We start from the raw sequence: 19,341 nt of genomic DNA, 5'->3' as shown, positions 1-19,341 counted from the left end.
GTGGTTGAGAACCACTGACATTAACTGTACAAAGGAATGCTAGCACTGCTGTCCACCCTTTCAGGAATAATACATCCCTCTCATTTTCCAGCTCCCATCGAGGGAGATAAGGGTGAGATTCAGAGCCAGTGGAGAGCAGAGGCAGAGCGGACCCCCAGCGTGAGCAGCTTCCCACTGTTATTTTGGAAAATAGTTTATGGCAGACTCAAAAGGGGAGATGAACATCAAAACGTTGGTAAATCTCTCCAAACTGACGAAGTTAGGGAACAGATCTCAAAATCCAGTTCCACATTTTCTTTTGGTACAATCATTACATTAATTAGTGATGATGTCACTCTATACATACGTGATTTTGGTAAGGAACAAGCCTACACGCTGGGTGGCAAAGAGTTTCCCAGATGTATCCATCAATCATTCACTTACTAGATATAAGGCTTTCAATCTAATGTTTTATGATATCTGATACCTATATGTGTTTAGCATTCCGTTTTTCAACTAAGTTATTGAAATAAGGTCAACATCTATAGAAACATCCCATGTACCCCATGCTGGGCAACACCTAAATTATATGTTATGCTCTGATGTAAAATTAAGTGAGCCAAGGCAACATCAAATAGATTTTCAGCTTCCCTTTAATTCAGGTAGAAAGAAATTGTAATGTCTTTGAGGGGATTTTAAAGCTTTTTTTCCAGTCCATCAAAATGTGTGTCTGTGTATGGGTTCAATAAATCTTACAAAAGTAAACACATATAATTTGCAGAATTTAACTATATTGTGTGAAGATGTTCAAATTTAATTATTTCCATCTTCTATAGTAGTATTCCTTCAGATCGGATGGAAAAAACAAACAAAGCTCAACTACTTGAAAGCAACTGGAGTATGAAAGGGAAAAACAGGGCAGCCATGCTCCATCTTCCCCAACCCCACCTTTCCAGCCTCTCTGGAGGAGAGGAGACCACCAGAGGGACCTGGCTGCTCTCGGATTTCTCAAGGGAAGCCAAGTACAATGCATGACTCAAAAATACCAAAGTCCTCAAGTAATTCTCCTCCAGGCTAGAGGAAGAATGTGGTAAAATCTGCTTCTGCATAACACCTTTCATACACTCAAAATATATGATAAGACATCCCCGAAAAAAACATAACATTTTTTTTTACCCTCCACAAGTGGAAAATCCTTTTTAGCTCTTTGTGAGTAGAATCCAAGAATAGGTAAGGTCTTGATGGCCAATTCTTGTCTATTGGAGATAAGGAAGGCATCTTATTTTTCATTTCCAAGAAGTATTTTTGCATCTGCATGGGGTTTGACAGAAAATACCCGATGAGCAAAATATACCAGAAAACACATTGTTTTACATAAACTGGAATCAAACAAAGCAGTCTTTAGTGGAATCCAGCAAGTTTTAGTTCATAAAACTGTAAATCCCCTGGAAAGTCTCTATGCCACTCTTCATACTGGTTGAGGAAATCTGAGCTCTACCAAATGGTTAAGAGAAAAGAACGCTATCACTAATACTACACCAGCTAATGCTAGAGAGCGGTACTGTTTTAGCCACTAGTCACGAGTGGCTATTTATGCTCGTACATGTTAATTTTAAGTAATCAAAATTAAATAAAATTAGAAACCTAGTTCGTCAGTCACGTTAGTTACATTTCAAGTGCTCAATAGCCACGTGTGGCTAGCGGCTACTCTACTGTACCACAAAGATGTACAACATTTTCATCATTACAGAAAGTTTTATTGGACAGCACTGCTCTACTTCACATGGGCAATGTTAGAGCTTTATGCCACCGTTCCATTTTAATCCTTACCACAACCCTATGAGCTTAGTGCTATTAATAGTATTATCATCCCTATTTTACAGATGACGAAATGAGGCTCATAGAAGTTAAAAAATGTGCTCGAGTCACACATCTGTAAGTGGTAGAGCAAGCTGACTCCAGAGTCTGCACTCTTCACCACTACAAACACTTCTCTGTGAGGCAGTGGGGACTCTAGAGTCCATCCGGGTAGAGTGGCACAGCCTTGCTCTCCTTCACCCCTCTACCCACTAACTTGTTTGCCAACCTTGCTTTGCTGCAGCAGTTTATAGGGCAAGACCTCGCTATTTCCCCCAAATTCCTAACTGCCAATGGGATGACATTAGGAGATGGGGCCTGTGGGAGGTAATCATGTTTAGATGAGGTCGTAAGGGTAGAGCTCCCATGATGAGATTAGGGCCCTTATAAGAGACAGGAAACAGCTTCTTTCTCTTTCTCTCTGCCATGTGATGAAAACAAAAAGAGGCCCTCACCAGAACCACACTAGGCTGGCAGCCTGATTTTGGGTTGCCTAGCTTCCAGATGTGTGAGAAATAAATATTTATAATTTAAGCCACCCAATCCATGGGATTTTTATTATAACTAAGACATCTGGCTTTCTTGACTTCACTCACTTTTCCCAAAGTATGTTCTCACTGTCAAATAAGAATCTTTTATTAATTATATATGGACCATAAATAACTCTTTTAGATACAATTCTGCCTGAACTTGAGGGGAGATGATAAAAAAGGTCACAATCTCTCAGTCTCAGATTTATGATTTAACTATTACCAAGAAAGTCACAAATTATTGAGTTGATCTTATTAACTACTTAATCCAGTAATGCTAATGAGTCATATTTAAAATGTAAACTTACAATTCTCTGAATTGTAAATTCATAAATTTTCTTTCCAGCATTGGCTCTGAAGAATTTCCTGTACTCCCTACGTACCTTTAAAAAGAAGCAGAATATAGCAGTTAAGGTGTGGCCAGCAGATGCCCATACACATGATATACCTCTATTAAAAATGAAAATAGGTGAAACAAATAAATTTGTAAGTGCCTCTCTGGATGTAGTAAAACAATTGAAGCCTACTGGGACAGTGAATTTTAAGTCAGAGAAAAAGGAATTAAGAGATGCAAAGTGATAAGACCAGAATGTTTTGATGTCTTAAATCCTCTAAACCAGTTTTTAAAAAACCAGATTATTTAATGAAAGACATTTTCAGGCATAGCTGCAAACTTGTCACAAATCAAAATATATTTCAGAAAAAATTATGTAAGGTAATTTTTATTTCAAATTGTTCTGAAAAGTCAAAACATGCCTGAAGAAGTATGCTGCAGTTTCCAAAAGCCTTACATATGAAAATAGGATTTCAGTACTGCTCACTGAGAACTGAAGGTGATTAAAAATAAGAATTTAAAAAAAAAAAAAGATTTGAACTACCATTATCTCCTAATGGCATTAATTTTTCTCTCATCCCTACTCCTACCCATCTTTCTACTGAATATTATCACTGCACTTAAGACATCAGATCATAGTTTCAATTTACCTATTTCTCCCTTCTGACAGTCATATTTACATTTTATACTAATGTCTAACAAATAAAATAACTGAGTGAGGTGTTTGCTAAATGAATAATTAAATTTTGAAATTGAGGGAAAAATACTTAAATATTTATTATTATCCAGCCATCTACTGGAGCGTTAGATTTTAGTCAAATATTAGCCTATCTGAATAATTCAACTGAATTTGGTTTACAGGTTGCTAACACACACTCCTAACATGAAAGTATTTTTGAAATCACATGTAGTCAGTTAAACCCAGAAAACTGAAGATAAATGTGATGTCCCTGGTAGAAGTCATTAAAGAGAGTAAAAATCCTGACCCAATGTTGTCTGTTCCTTCCTCTTATGAAAGGTAGAATGCAAATTAGAAAATGTGAATAAAATGGGAAATAAAACCCTTAGTGTTGATTTTTAAAAAATAGTAGGTATAGAACGTGTTCAAAATTCCTGAAACAGAACATTTTAGATTCATTTTTATTTCTTAATTGTATTTACTTACATGCATCCTTACCTCAAGTAGTAAGCACCATTTTGAAATAAACCATGCCCTAAATTAGAAGCCACTTGATGCTAAGGTTCTCTTTAACCTGAATGATCCACTGCTGGTCTTATTCGTCAAAATCTGTACATTTAAGCAAAACCGTTTGGGTTCTATGCTGAACAATTAGAATGATGGTCACTTTGAAGAAAGCTCTGCTCCAGGACCCATCATTGGAGCAGAATAGGCAGATAAAGGGAAACAAAAGGCTGATAACCCCTGATGGTCACTGCAGACAGTGGGTCAGCTTTTAGCTCACCTATTGTAATCATCTCATGAATTTAAAAAAAAAAAAAGGGCACTTCATCCTCCTAAAGATAGTATAAAACAGAACTTGGATAATAAAATGTCTTGGATAAAATATGCTACATTGCTATTCCTTTAAACCTACTATTTAAATTAATGCACCAGAATAAAAATCGGAAAACATTAGTGTACATGTTTGTTTTCAAAAAGAAACAAAATTAGGCAAGATGACATTGTAAAAGGCTGTGCAGACCATCAGCAAGCATAATCAATCGTTTTTTCAGGGTTAGTAGGTGCGAGGCTTTATTGAGTTCACCCTGGACAGAGAAAAGGGGTTGAGGAAGTACCTTCAGTCCAAGCCAGTAAGCCCAAATGACAGCAACTGCATGCTTACGCCTAGCCTCCTCCTTCAAGCGTTTCAATTCCCTTCGAGCCTAGAATGTTTAGATGGTAAATAAGAGAGCCCAATGCAGACAGCACAAATGACCCGAAAGACACCCCACCAAATAGAAGAGCCAATTTATGAATAAGGATTTCAGAGTGATAGAGGAACTGTGCATAATCATTTAAACCCAAAGAATCAGTGTCAGGCTGGTGCAGTCCCTGGCATTTTTAGTGTGTTGAGATTCTGTGCCAGAGGAGGGCAATCTGTGTGGTTCTTCAGGTAAGCACTCCTCCGCCTCCTTGATTCCATTCTTTTCCTTATTTCTCCCCCAGTTTCACTCCCTCCCACCCTTATCAAAGCCTTAGAACTATGAGTGGTTCCTAATAATTTCAGTGGACTTCCCTTTGCTGCTAGGAGGTGGAAGGGGTGGGTGAAGGGGGGAGAGCTAAAGAGAAATTCCCAAGTTCATTTATTTGGACTCATAAAAAGACATCTCTTGTGAACAACCATTTAGAAAATTGGAAGGAATGATGGTTGTTCCTCTGAAGTTCAAACAAAAACACAAAACTCAAAATGCTTTCCAGTTAGAAAATTGGAAGCAGCATGTATCAAAATTCAGTATCAGCTAAGGCCCCAAACTGGAACAATCTTGCAAAAAAAAAAAGATACAACTTATAGGTTTAAAAATTAATCTTAAGGAACCATTAATCTGAGGCATGTTATTTTAAAAGGTATAAATAGGCAGCATCGATTTCTTATTACATGGTAGCACTCAAACTGGGAAATGAGCTCCCTCAGTGCAGAATTCGCAGGGTTAACTGTCTGAGAGTCCCTCTGCCTCTGCCACCGTTTACTAAAGGGACTAGTTTGTTCTTCACTGATTTTCAAGGGAAAATCAAATGAACAACTTTGGTGCGTTTTTGGCAAATGAAGATCTTTACTGGGGCAAAAATGTTGACTTTTCTCACAAGATGGGCTTATAATGCTGACAAGGTAGACTCAAAAACATAGGACTTTGTGGATACTTGTGTTTCTAATTGGAATACACATTTTTAGCAGAGATGACCTTTGATTTTCTAAGTAACAAAAACATCTAAAACTCTCATCCCTTGGGGTATGTGAAATGTTCACAGAGCCCACGACTCTGCCTGGGGATTAGTGAGAGCATTTCAGGAGGCCTTTGTTTCTGAAAACAAATAGCTGATGCTGAAATTCCTGAGATTTTTCAGTGGTAATTAGAGCTAGCTTTGGATGAATATAGCCTTCTGTTAAATCACAGATGATAATTCTCTCCACATATAACATTTGGCTTATAATAATCAATAGCTGCCACAATGAGCCTAAAAGTTTCATTCACAGATTAGTATTTTTTTAAGGCATGCGTTAAAGGTGTTTCCCTTGTCAACATGTTGCAGAAGACCAACTGAGGCCCAAATCTGAACATTTTCAACATGCCCCCACACACAAAAATACCTCTAGAAAACTGCCAGTAATGTCAGGGGGGGAAAGGAGAAGAAAAAAAAAAGGAAAAACCACACATGCATGTTACTTGAGAGTTTTGAAAAAACAGCAACTACACTAGTACCTCATTAGTAAGAAATTAATCTTTTTTGCCTAGACATGCTTAAGAGTCCTACCGTGCACTACTGACACTAACACCTCCAGGTTTATTAAATCCAGCTGCTAGGACGTGCACCAGTGTGAGCCACTGTTAATTGTAGTCATTCATCCCCTGATATGCTAGAACTACGGATTGATTACTTCAGATTCCAGGATGGAGCGATGGGATGTGCATATCAAGTACCTTCGATCCAAGCCAGTAAGCCCAAATAACTGCAATAGCATGTTTATTCCTAGCCTCCTCCTTCAGCCGGCTCAGTTCCCTTCGCGCCTGTGATGCATTTGAAAAGGAGTTACAGAAAAGTTTAAGGCAGGAAAGGTTACTGCTGATTTTCAATGGAGAAAGAAGACGACAGATACCAGTCACCACCAAATAGTAAACGCGAAAGAAAGCGTGTGCCACCACCCCACACCAAAATGTTGGAAAGAGCAGAGAGCAAATGCGTGCTCAGTAGCTTAAGCCAGTGAAACATTTCCTGTGCCTCCCACACGACAGTGTCCGTTGTTCCGAGTTCGTCCCGACCCCCTGCCTTCCTGGGGGCGGTCTCTGGCCTACCTGGGTACCATGCCAATATGCAGCAATGGTGGTGGCTGCTTCCTCACAGCGCTTTTGATGCTTCAGCTCCCGCAGGATTTTTCTGGCCTAAGGTGCAGAATCATCCAGAAAAACACTGAGTTAATGAAAAAACATGGAATCCATAGTGACATACAAAAATACCTTAAGAGATACTCGTAACACCCATTCTCAAGTGAAAAATCAGTAACTTAAAGAAAAAAGGGAAGTTGCTCATTAACCCCAAACAGAACTATGAGAAAGTGTTAAACGAAAACATTACCAAGTACAACAGTGTAGCAGCCCCCAACTCAGAATGGGACAGCAGCCTCCCATGCCTAATAATGTCACAGGAAAAAAATCTGACCACAGCAATATAAGCTGGTGCACAAAGATAAAAGGAGCAGTTCTCAGAATGAGGTTGGAGGGTCTCCAATAATCCACCAAAATCTATTTATAACTTTTATTATTGTTAGCTAGGGATATAACTGTAGCTATGTTTTTAATTCAAGTTTAACAATTTGCTAAGATAAAATTCTCACTGGTCCCAAACGAGTAGCTTCTTTCCAGTAGTTACTGGAACCCGATTTCGCGGGGGCCAGGAGAATGCCTGGTTTGGAGGTGGACTTTGGGTGAGTCCTGCCTCTGATGTCTCTAGACTAGAGACCTGGACCCTAGGACTCAGTAATTAGGTCTAAGGCTATAATTTCACTTACTTTACACGGTCAGATTTGTACGTTGGCATTTGCTTTGGGACAACTGCCGAGCCCCTGGGTTGCCCACAGGCCTAGGCAAAAGTCAGTTGATGCCACTGGACTCCTGGCCAATTTTAGCTTACGTTGTTTTCATACAGCCTGAGACCTAAGGATGGTTTTTATATTTTTAAAGCATTGTAAAGCAGAGGACTCTACCCTCTAAAGGGATTCTGGGCCTAGGACATTCAGGTGGTCCCACTGGATCCATGTCACTCCACAAAACCTCCCAACAGGGCAGTGGTCAGAACAGGCCCTGAAGTATCTTTGACCCAGAGCACGGGTCAATTTTTTTTCTGTAGATGGCCAGATGGTTAAGAAATTTTGGCTTTTCAGGTCACATGTTCTCTGTCACTACCGTGTTTCCCTGACCCGGTCTTATATTAATTTTTGCTCCAAAAGACGCATTAGAGCTGATTGTCCGACTAGATCTTATTTTCGGGGAAACACAGTCCTACTCAACTCTGCCATGGTATCACTAACATAACCACAAACAAGTGCAAAAGAAGCGAGTGTGGTTTGTAGCAATACAATTTTATTTACATGAACTTTGTATTTCATATGTGTATGTATTTCATATAACTTTTTGTATTTCCTATACTTAATATTTCATCTAATTTTTACATGTCACAAAACAGTCTTGTCTTTTTTATCTTTCTTTTTAACAGTGCTTTAAAAATATAAAAACCATGCTTAGCTCTCAGGCTGTATGAAAACAGGAGGTAAGCTAAAATTGGCCAGGGGGCCATAGTTTGCTAACCCCAGAACCAAGCCTTGGCAGAAAGGACCCAGAACTCAGTCCCCCAAGGTGAACCCTGGGAGAATGGGTGGCCAGAGATCAGAATCTTTCGATCATTATGGGGCAGCCTGCAGGATGGTTACTGGAAAGTGATGGAAGATGCTGCTGGGGTGAGGGTGCTAAGATCTGGCAGGACTCACAGGCAGGGAGGCAACAGTGTGAGACAGCCTTTGGGACTACAGCTTCCCTCACAAACAGAGGGCAGGAGGATATTGGAATCATGTACGGAATTATTTCAAGGACTTCCTGCTCAGAGAACAAAGCTCTTGAAAAGAAAGCCGGTTAGAAGGAAGCCGCCAAGACATGGTCACAAGGGCCCCAGCTTGGCCCCATAATATTTATTCTTTCGACCGGACTGTTTACAGAATCGGCAGGAGATGAGGAGCTCTCCCATGCAGCGTGAGCCTAAAGACGTCGTCCTTTGTGAAGAACCTGAAAACCCCAAATAAATAAGGTTCACTTCTTTTAAACTCACCTTCCAACCCCGGATATAAGACTGAATTACCAAGGCAGAACTCTTTATCTGTTGATACCTCTTTTGTTGCTGTAGGATGAAAGGGGAAGATATTATTAGCAGCTCTGTTTATATATCTGGAATACATATACTGCAAGGATTGAGAAAGACTATCTGCTCACTTAGGGCAATTAACTCTTAATCACCCATATTCCTTCTGGGAATCAATATGGAAATAAACCAAAATATTAAACAATCTAAAATTACTACAGGCATACCGTTTTATTGTGCTTTGCTTTATTGTACTTTGCAGATGCTATGTTTTCATCAACATTGAGGCAAGACCTTTGACCAGCAAAAGATTACAACGCGCTGAAGACCCAGATGACGGCTATTTTTTAAGTAAAATGAGAACCTCCCAAGACTCTAGGCTACACTTTGGAAGATCACAGGAAAGAGAGGGTGATGTTATCAACACATGAGCAGCAGAAAAGAGAATACCAGAGAAAAGGGCAAAAAGAACAATGGGACCTTCTCTGGGGCTCAGTTTCCACATCTGTCAATTGAGGAGGTGGAAAATATCTAAGACTCCTCACAGAGTAATATGCCAGAGCTGCAGAAACATACTTTTCCTATAATATCTGACCAACACTTCTGACATCCACTTGGTTCCTCCATGTTTTCTTTTTTAATCCCTAAATCACTTGAAAATAACCATCTCACTTTAAAACTGATCTCAAGGAACCATGAAATATCACAGAATATGGATTTTAAAAGAATCAGTAACTGAAAATGGGCATTCAGAAAAATATTTGAGTTATTATTTGGCTGAGGGAAAATATTGAGTTTAATCAATCACTGGCTTGGATAACATGTTAGTTAACTGGTTGGGGTATTTAGTTCAAATTCTGAAACAGATATAACACTAGTACAAAATTCATATCTTCTCTAAAAACTAAGCTATTATTTGTTTTCATTCTACAAACAGAATTATGAATAATAATGCTCGTAATGCATCATGAATTAATGATACATATGGTGACTTTTTGTTTATCTGGAGATACAAAATCACTCGCTATTCTTGGTTCTTTGCTTTGGCTGTTTCTTCTCATCCTTCTGATGAAATGGCCCCTTCCAGAAGATCTTCCTTAACTATCTTATTTAAAGTTATATCCTGGCTTCCCATTATTCTTTATCTCAGTTTTCCATTTCCCTTTTAGCACTTACTACAATCAATAACTGTTCCAATTGCTTATTTGTTTAAATGCATATTGTCCTTCACTAAATATAAATCGTGTGAGGTCAGAAATTAGGTTTTCTTGTTCACCTTGCTATCCCCAGACCCTGAATCGGTGTTTTCAAATTATTTGTCGAATTCAAGATAGATTAATTCAGTATACTTCCAAATTGGATGTTCTTAATGATCTCAAAAAGAGAAATGATAAAAACGACTCCTTGAGAACTGATTATTTATTGGTCTCCCCTTTCTCAGGCAAACAGAAAATAGAACATTATGAATCTGCAAAAGAGCCAAGTACCATTGCCATGTGCAGCCAGGCTAGGTGATAACAGTCCTCTGTGCCTTTGCAGAATACATATAAATAAATTTATCATTAACGTGGCTGGACAGGTTCATATTTTAGCACTTCTATTGTTGGTTATACTCTTAACTAGAGGAAGCAATTTTAAAGATACTCTAATTTTAAAGACCAATCAATTGTTCTTTAGCATAGTCATTTAAGAATCTCATTAATTTCTAAAACTTGGAAATAAACACTAAAATCTATTATTACATGAGAATAGGTCAGCATGAATTATGTCCTCATAACACAGTGCCTCATACCAAAACTCCCGATAGCTGAAAAAGAGAAAGAATACTATAAAAGAGATTTGACTACAAATTGAATTCATCTTCCAGCTCATTCTAGTGAAAAAGCATTTGGAAGCAGTGTTCTCACTAAAATTCCTTTTGTGAGAACACAACCCAAGTTCAAGCTAGTCTACAGATAAACCTTCAGGATGCTCTCAAATCTGTGGCATGCCTCTGAAGAAACATATAATGAAGTGAGAAAGGAAAATCCAAAAAGAAATTCCATATCAATTATGTAGACATACTTTATTTACTGAATCTTTTCCCATAATTAATAGGGCCAAATGTCAGAGGACCAAAGAAAATCCAACCCTTCAACCAAACCCCCAATTCTACTAAAATATGGCATTAGCTTTCTGGAATTAGAGCCATTTTCAGTGTTGCTATAATAAATGGAGAACAACCAAGTATTTGGGAAAATTGACCCTACCATAGTCAAAGGGTTAAAGGACCTTCAGTCTGATGACCAAATTCAAGATGTAGATTTCCCATGATATCTATATCAGTGGAAGACAATGTGGAATACTGAATTCGAGCTCTAAAGTTGTCCTGGATTCAAATCCCATCTCTGCCACTTGGCAGCTGTGTGATTGTGGGCAAGTTACATAACAGTTCATGCCTTAGTTTTCTTATCTCTAGAAAAGGGACCATAAGAGCACCCATTTCATAAGACTATTGGGAGAATTAAATATGTAAAAATGACATTCACAGTAAGTACATAACAAATGTTTGCAAGTGAGCATTGTTATTACAGATTTAAAAAGATGAGGACTTACAGCGTATCTCCTGTACCAGGCAGCAATCACAATTTGGCTTTTTCTCATTAGCAGGAAGTGTGTGCGGCATTTCCATCCCCGATAAATCTTCTGAATGAGAGTGGCCAAGTCCTCAAGCCTTTGCTTCCTCAAGTCTTCTAATTTGAATAACTAACAAGAAATGATAGGAGGGTTTATCAAAATTCCACCAATTACTCATGGCATACAAGATTTTAAAAGACATTCTGAGGAGGAAAAATGTCATGATGTTGGCGTCAACCACAATGAGAAAAAAATATGAATAACTGTCTTAATTATTATAGATAATCTGGGCAACAGCCCACACGAAAACTATTTTGATTAATTCATATAAAATCCACAATTTAGATTCTGTGATTCAGCACTTATGATAAATCAGAGAAGAGCTGAACTAAGCTTAGGTTCACCTTCACACTATGTTTCCCCAAAAATAAGACCTAGCCGGACAAGCAACTCTAACGCATCTTTTGGAGCAAAAATTAATATAAGACCCAGTCTTATATAAGACATGGTGTTTATTATATGATATTATATTATATTATATTATACCCGGTCTTATATATTATATGTGATGTTATGTTATATTGTGTTATGCTATATTATATATTATATTATATAAGACCCAGTCTTATATTACAGTAAAATAAGAAAGGGTCTTATATTAATTTTTGCTCCAAAAGACGCATTAGAGCTGATTGTCTGGCTAGGTCTTACTTTTGGGGAAACATGGTATAAGGACGCAATTATTAATGAAAGGGAGACCCTTTCATTACTACTTCATTCTAGCTTATTCATTTATAAAAAGACTCCCTTGGAGTTCTGCTAAATAGAATTTTAAGTGTTCTTTTTAACTGTTAAAGTTTTAATTTGAGTGCCTTCATGTACCTCTACATAATAGGGTTATCTTTCCTTAAATTATTGTGTAATTCAGATAGTACAAAGACAGATTGAATTTACCTCCAATTCCTATGAATTAGGGAGGTTTTACTATTGTACGAACAGTTTCTTTATGATTTCTTTCTTGTACAACTTATCAAAGACTTCAATGTTTCATTAAAAATACACGTTCTTCCATTACCGCTTAGTTGCCCATCCTCTCTTGGACATTTGCAAATAAATCAGAGAATGTAGCTTTCTTGGTAGCATCTCAGGTAATGTTACAAACATCCTTAAGAACTTGCCTATATGATTATAAGTTCACAGTGTAAAGGTTTCGATTACATACTGTTCTTGGGTTTCGGATGAATATCTTTGATCTACCAAAAGAGTATTCTTCCACAGGAATCTCTAATTCATTAAACAGAACCTCCACACCAGCCCTAAAAAATCAATAAAAACAATGAGTTTTCTGAGTTACAAAAATAGTTTATCTTATCTTAAATCATGATATCAGGTTCTCAGTGATATCAAAAAATAGCTTCACTTCCAAGTGTAACTGCTCTTTCAGTAAGTATCCTTTTATCAAAGAATTATTAAGACTGAATTCCACAAATTAGACCAAATCCAGTAAATGCTGAAAGAGTAAATGTGGGTTCCGAAATGACATATTCTAAGAAAAATGTATTAAAGACAATTTCTTGATTTCATTAGCAGAAGCAATACTTGTATCAAGTATACCCTTAACTAATCAGGGCCAGGAGGGTATGCAAGAAACTCAGATCTATTTTGAACTCACCTATTTAATTCTTAAAAACATTTTAAACATTGTTCCTGCCCCTCAGACTGTGTGCAGAGCTTGAGAAATAGGCTAACTGCCAGACCAATGGGGGTGCAATGAAACATGGGCTTTAGATAGCGGAAGCAAGGCCTGGTCTTGGCTCTGACCTCTCTCCATCCTGGACCCTGGTTTCAACATGAGTCTTTAAACTTCACTTTACCACACCAACGTGTGGATTAAGTGCCAGGCAGGGGGTGACTACAGGCTCAATGTACTATGGCACATGTTAACCATAATACCCTGAAAATTAGCAGAGGGAACTGAAACAGTACCCAGAATTTACATTATTTGGGTATTGAATTATGCATCGGAGACCACACCATGTGTCTGGAGTTTACCTTCTTGTAACACAGGGTATCTAATACTGCTGATGTTTCTGTGAAAGGCCAGGTCCAGTAATAATGTGAAGGTAACACCAGTATAGTGAAATAATAAAACCCCAAGTTCCTGCCTAGGCCCATAAAATTGGCACGTTGGCTTTCCTGGAGTAGTCAGGAGAGCTTCTACAACCAGCAGAAAAAGCGTGCCTTCTTTGACTGGTGAAAGCAGAAGGAAGGTCACTACACAGGCAAGGCCTGATTTCTCTTGGGCAGCACACCCACCCGCCAGCACACAACTTCTCTCAATATGTGGCGAGCTCACAGAGGCTGCTCCATGGGATGGGCCTGCAGTGGTTCAGCACACAGTCTGGGACTAGATGGCTGAGTATGATTCAGGGCAGATGAGCTGAAAGCCATATGGCCCCAGGTTCAGCCATATGCCCCAATCCAGCTTTCCTAGCAACAACACTGACACTTTGGACCCTATCTCCTTCTGTATCTAGTTCTCAATTGGTGCAGACCTGGGCAAAGAGTGGGACCTCACCGCCAGCCACTGACTCTGGGGTTAATTCCCCAGGAGGGGCCGGGGGGACGAAAGGCTGAGAGAAAAGCAAAAACCTGACAGCAGTGATTCAAGATGCCTCTAAGTTTATACCCTTCTATGATTCTACACAAATATACTTACCAGTTACAAATCCCCTCCTAATTTGACTTATTTTAAAAATTCTATTAACATACAAGTTCCAAATGTGGATTTGATAAGCCCTGTTTTGACCTTAAAGAAAATTAAGACTTCTATAATTAATCAAGAATTAGCACAAAATAATATCCTGATGGAAGAGGGTGAGAGATTAAATGCAATTTTTCATAGAATTTCTTCGCTTAACAGCATATATTTAAAAAACAAAAGAAAACAAAAGCATGTTATTTGTATGCTTGAAAACTTCATTATTAAATATGACCAATGCATTTCTTACCTTGCTGGTCCTTTCCAATGAGGCCATGTTTGTTTACAAAGCATTTTGTATCTTTCTAGGCAAGGTTCATAGGCCTGCCTGAAGGCGTAGCCTGCCCTCCTCACTCGGACATTCTCCAAAAGACCCAGGTACCTGATCTGATGACATACTAGAGCCTCATTGAAGATGTGGGCTGCCTTTTTATCATTCGGTTTGATACATCTAAAAGAGTACAAAGATTTTAGGCATTAAACTCTGTTTCTTATGGGTATTACTTGTCCAGGTTTTACAAAGTATCATATATAATTATTTTTGTGGTGAGATATTTATTATCCTTGAGAAATCTAGTCATTCCTTTTGAAATTATTTCAAATTGTTTTACAAAAACCTAAATTAATAATACAACACTACATACAGAAACCCCAATAACATGGTAGAATATCACTCATTTTTTGTTGAATGAAAGAAGTCTGACATAAAATACATATTTTATGATTCCATTTATATGAAGTTCAAGCAAAATTAATCTATGGTTAGAAATCAGTATTGCTGTTACCTCTGGGTAGAGGTAGGGGTAGAGATCAACAGGGAAGAGGCACAAGGGAACCTTCTGGAATGATGGAAATGTTTTATATCTTGGTCTGGATGGGGTTACACAGGTGTATACATAAAAATTCAATAAGCTGTACAATTAAGATTCATGCACTTTACTGTATTGTATGTATATTGTATACCTAAATAAAAAGGTATATACTTTATGTTTTTAAACTTTTTAAACTAAAAGTTTTCTAAACTAAAAGTTTTTACAAAACTTTTATAAAGTTTCATAACTTTATTCTTTTTAAATAAAGTTAAAATCACTGCTGTCTCCTTATATCCCTGTATCTCCCTCCTTTGCTGCCTAAGAGAAGACTATATTTCCCAGCCTCCTTTGCAAGTAGGTGTGGCCATGTGACAAAAATTCTGGCCACTAGGCTCAGAGCAAAAGTAATGTATGACACTTCTGGATGAGTCCTTAAAAGGATAGGGACTTGCCCTCCCTTTGCTCTTCTGCTAACTGCTCCTGGGAATTTTGACATGGTAGAGAACCATCTTTGACCACGTGGATGAGGGAAACTCCCTGGAAACTGCAAAGCCACAAAACAGAAGCAGCTGCTCTATTAGCCCTAGAGTCTTCACACTTAGAAGTTACATAAGACATAAATGTCAATCTTGTTTAAGCCATAGTTATTTTTGGATCTTGTCCCAACAATCTCTATATCCTAATACATTGTTAAATATTGATGGTTGTTTGCCTAGCTACGACTGTCAAATAAATTCTACATACATATATAATAAGTGGACAATTAAGTCTTACCGAGTTTGGCCTTAATGTTTTATATGCTTTTCCTTTTATGTTCATAAAAATAATGTCCACTCTTTGGCTTAAGGATAGACAAACAGATGAATGGAACAGACTAGTGAGTTTAGACCTAAACTCCTACACATATACTCAATTGATTTTCAGTAAAAGCCTCAGGCAAATGAATAAAAAAATGGAAATTTTTTTTTTTTTTTTAACATAAGGTGCTGGAGTAACAGAATAACTATAGACCTTAATATGAAACCTGAAACTTTCAAGATTCTAAAAAAATATGATAATATATTCGCAATCTTGGAGTTTATTAATACTTCTTAGAAACACATTAAAACCACTAAAAGGAAAGGGGAACTAAGGAACTTTCCGGGGTGATGGAATGAATGTTCTGTCTTGACCTACGTGGTGGTTACCTAAGTGTACACAATGGTGAAAAAAATAATTGAGCCATTCACCTAGGATCTGTGCCTATCATTTCATGTAAATTATACCTTAATAGAATTTTTTTTAAAAAACTGAAAAAAAAAGGACATCCATTCAATTGAGAGTAAGAAAAGCAACTGATCATAGTTTCCTGGATTATCTTCTTTCGAAACTAAGATTTTTACCTAATACATGTTCTAACCTGATTGTAATCAACCAGGGGATTCTGCCTATGTATATTTGTTATTAATATAATATTAGGTAAACATGCTAAATACAAAAGTGTTCCTCACCCTAGTTTCCTCATAACTGAATTTTCAAAGACAACTATAGAATGTGTGGGTGTGTATGATGCTATTATGAAATCTAACCTGTTAGACACACACCTTATATTATCTAGTTCACCAAATACACATATAGCCTTAATCCTAGTTGGTCTTTACTGAATTTGAAGATCTAAGAAGCCCTAGAAGCAGAAAAAAAAGAGATGAGACACTTTTTAAGGAGTCCTTTCTATTACTTCGAAAAAAATTCACATTGTTTTAGAAATCATTGCGTTCTCTGGACCCATAAGTCTCATAGGAAAGAAAGAAGCACATATTTCCTAACACCAGAATTATACTAAAGCCTCATTTGCTTCAGTGCTTTAAGTTAATATAACAAGAATCTGAAATGAATCCAACAAAAGTTTTATGTAACACCTTGACAGAAAAAAATTCCCGTTTTGTTTCTTGTCATTTAAAAAAATATATAAAAAGTTGCAAACTCCTATGTGCCAATAACCCAATTTCATTAAGTATTTATTCCTATACCCTGCCACACTTTTCCTGCCTTTTAAAAATTCCTTATTGGGGCGGGGGGGCACTGGAATATTTTTTAAGCAAACCCAAAATACCATATTATTTGAGCTTGAAGTACTTTAGTTATCCTCTGTTTGTGCTACACTCAGAGTTAAGATCATTTTAGACACAGAAAAATGATCTTCCTTGAGAGTGCCTTCACATTCAAACAGTCAAAATTTTTGTGCCAGAAATACCTAATGTAGTTTGGATTCTTGGTCTGCAGGTTTTTCATCAGAGTGGCCACAGATGCCTTGAACTGTGAGCCGGCTGTAGGAGGCCTTTTCAGGTTGATCTTGGTGGGGTTCCCTTCAGGGAACAAAGACTTGATAAGGGCGTGGCCGGCTTTCCACATGGCTTGGGACAGGTCTCGATAGAGAAGGTCATTGTTTTTGTCAACAAATCCTTCCACCTGGTACAGCACCTATGAGCAACACACGAGACTCAGTGACTGACATACTGCAAGCTAGAACATCAAACGGCTGTTAAAAACATTCCAGGTCTATCTATATTGCAGCCTCTTCTTTTTCCATCATATCCCCAACACATTAGTCACACTGTAATACTAAATTAGCCTCCAAGTTTAAATTCCATCTGTGTAAATCACAGAAGAATTCAAAATAAATTCTATTACCCTTCAGGATCAGCAAGAATAAACTCCAAAAATGTTAGCATAACATTTTCAAAGGATTTTCTGTTTTTTTGGTGTTTGAGCAAATTTTTGAGGTTTTACTTTTTAGTTCATATGTGCCAGTTCTAGTCGGTTTAAAAGTAGACAGGGGCAAATAAAGGAAAGATTAACACCGAATTTTCAAAGACATCCCAAGCTAGCAGCAAAATTAACCAGAAAAGTATGTTTTAATAATATAGGCTAATGAAAAAAATAATGAAATATAACGTTCCAAAATTGTGAAATTAAAGGTAATTTAGAGAGTATATACTTATTTCGTTTTTACTAAATATAAATACACAGTTGAGAATTTTTTTTCCTTTTAAGTTTGCAACCTTATGTATAAGAAAAGAGGTATTACCTCCAATCCATAATCTTTTAGGATTCTAAAAATTAATCAATTGTCAAAATTGTTTTTAACATTGTCTTTATATATTAAGTAACTTAAAGTTAATTCTCCCAAACATTTAGCTAACGAATTAAGTGCTTTTGTAAAAAAAAAAAAAAAAAAAAAAGTAGATATTTTCCCCAGTCATTTCAAAATCTCAATCTAAGAATTTACTATTTTTGCTTAAATGGTCTGTGCTTTTAAAATTTTATTGTAAGTCTTTAGTAACTCAAAATTTTTATTGTCAAATCCCCTTTATTAGTGTTGATAGATCTTTTTTATAGGATAGCTTAGAGATTGAAAATAGTAAAATCAATTTTTTAAAATACATTCAAACTCTTTTATCAAGTTCACTGGCTTTCCTTTCAGCTATGGATATTAATAAGATTTTGCTTAACATGATCCAGATTCTCTTTCTATTGAACCTTAACTGATTTTACTATTTAAAAAAACTTTTTTTTTTTCTTTTTTTCAGTTACAGTTGATATTCAATGTATTAGTTTCAGGTATAACACATAGTGGTTAGACATTTATATAACTCATGAAGTGATCCTCCCATAAGTCTAGCATTCACCAATATATAGTTATTACAGTATTATTGACTATATTCCCTTGATTCCACGATTTTAGCAGCTCAGTTTATCCTCACAAGTTGGCAGTGGTCAGAATGCCATCTCTGAGGCACAGTTTCCTAGAAGGCATAACCCTACAGGACCAAATGGGTGCTCACAACTCCCTCATACCTTGCCAGCGTAATGCTGAATTCTGAAACAGCTGTGAGGCAGGGACGTGTCATTGAGGAACCGAGAGCACTTGCTCATCCTGCTCTCAAAGTGCTGGTGGGTGGCACAGACTTGGTTCAGCTTTTCTAAGAAGGTCTCATCGGTAACTGTGCCAGGCCTCAAGCACTCTTCATCCAGCATGGCCAGGATTCCATTCGTGTTCTAGGAGAACGGTAATAAAAAGGTTTCCTTCCTTCCTCACTGTATTGTTTTAATAGTTATTCCTAATTACAGCATCAAACACAATCAACTTAGTCACAAGAAAATTCCGTTCAGTTACAACAAAAAGCTGAGAATCAAAACAAATAACAAAAAGCCACAGAAGTCAGCCCTTTTCCAAAGTGTCCCAGGTGTGCGTGTGTGGGAAGTGGGACCACTGTACTGATCTCTCCCATCCCCTGGTGCGCTCCCCCCAATAGAATAGGACTTAGGAGTCACCTCAGCCACCTTAGCTGGTTAATTGCTGAAACTCATATTGTTAAAAAAAAAAAAGGCAAGTTAGACCTCAAAGA

The 19,341-nt window shown here is 37.3% G+C and overlaps 1 protein-coding gene across 5 annotated transcripts in view; it reads right to left on the bottom strand.

Annotated features, from left to right (window-relative positions):
- Positions 1-19,341, bottom strand: part of MYO1B (myosin IB) — a 172,807-nt gene that overhangs the window by 14,665 nt on the left and 138,801 nt on the right. For 2 of the 5 annotated variants that reach the window (XM_081051488.1, XM_081051489.1), the window contains exons 16-25: positions 18,791-18,991; positions 17,187-17,413; positions 14,392-14,592; positions 12,603-12,696; positions 11,360-11,509; positions 8,735-8,803; positions 6,712-6,798; positions 4,498-4,584; positions 2,675-2,749; positions 1,156-1,290 (exon numbers count right to left, since the gene is read on the bottom strand). In XM_081051488.1, the coding sequence (XP_080907614.1) occupies positions 1,156-1,290; positions 2,675-2,749; positions 4,498-4,584; positions 6,712-6,798; positions 8,735-8,803; positions 11,360-11,509; positions 12,603-12,696; positions 14,392-14,592; positions 17,187-17,413; positions 18,791-18,991 (1,326 nt within the window). Of the gene's footprint in view, positions 1-1,155; positions 1,291-2,674; positions 2,750-4,497; positions 4,585-6,339; positions 6,427-6,711; positions 6,799-8,734; positions 8,804-11,359; positions 11,510-12,602; positions 12,697-14,391; positions 14,593-17,186; positions 17,414-18,790; positions 18,992-19,341 lie in introns of all 5 variants that reach the window. The other 3 variants (XM_081051490.1, XM_081051491.1, XM_081051487.1) reach the window with 2 other exon arrangements.

This window comes from Rhinolophus hipposideros (genome assembly GCF_964194185.1).
Source record: "Rhinolophus hipposideros genome assembly, chromosome: 6".
NCBI classification, from domain to species: domain Eukaryota; kingdom Metazoa; phylum Chordata; class Mammalia; order Chiroptera; family Rhinolophidae; genus Rhinolophus; species Rhinolophus hipposideros.
The sequence above is the reverse complement of the archived record's forward strand: the minus strand, read 5'-3'. Positions and strand labels throughout refer to the sequence as shown.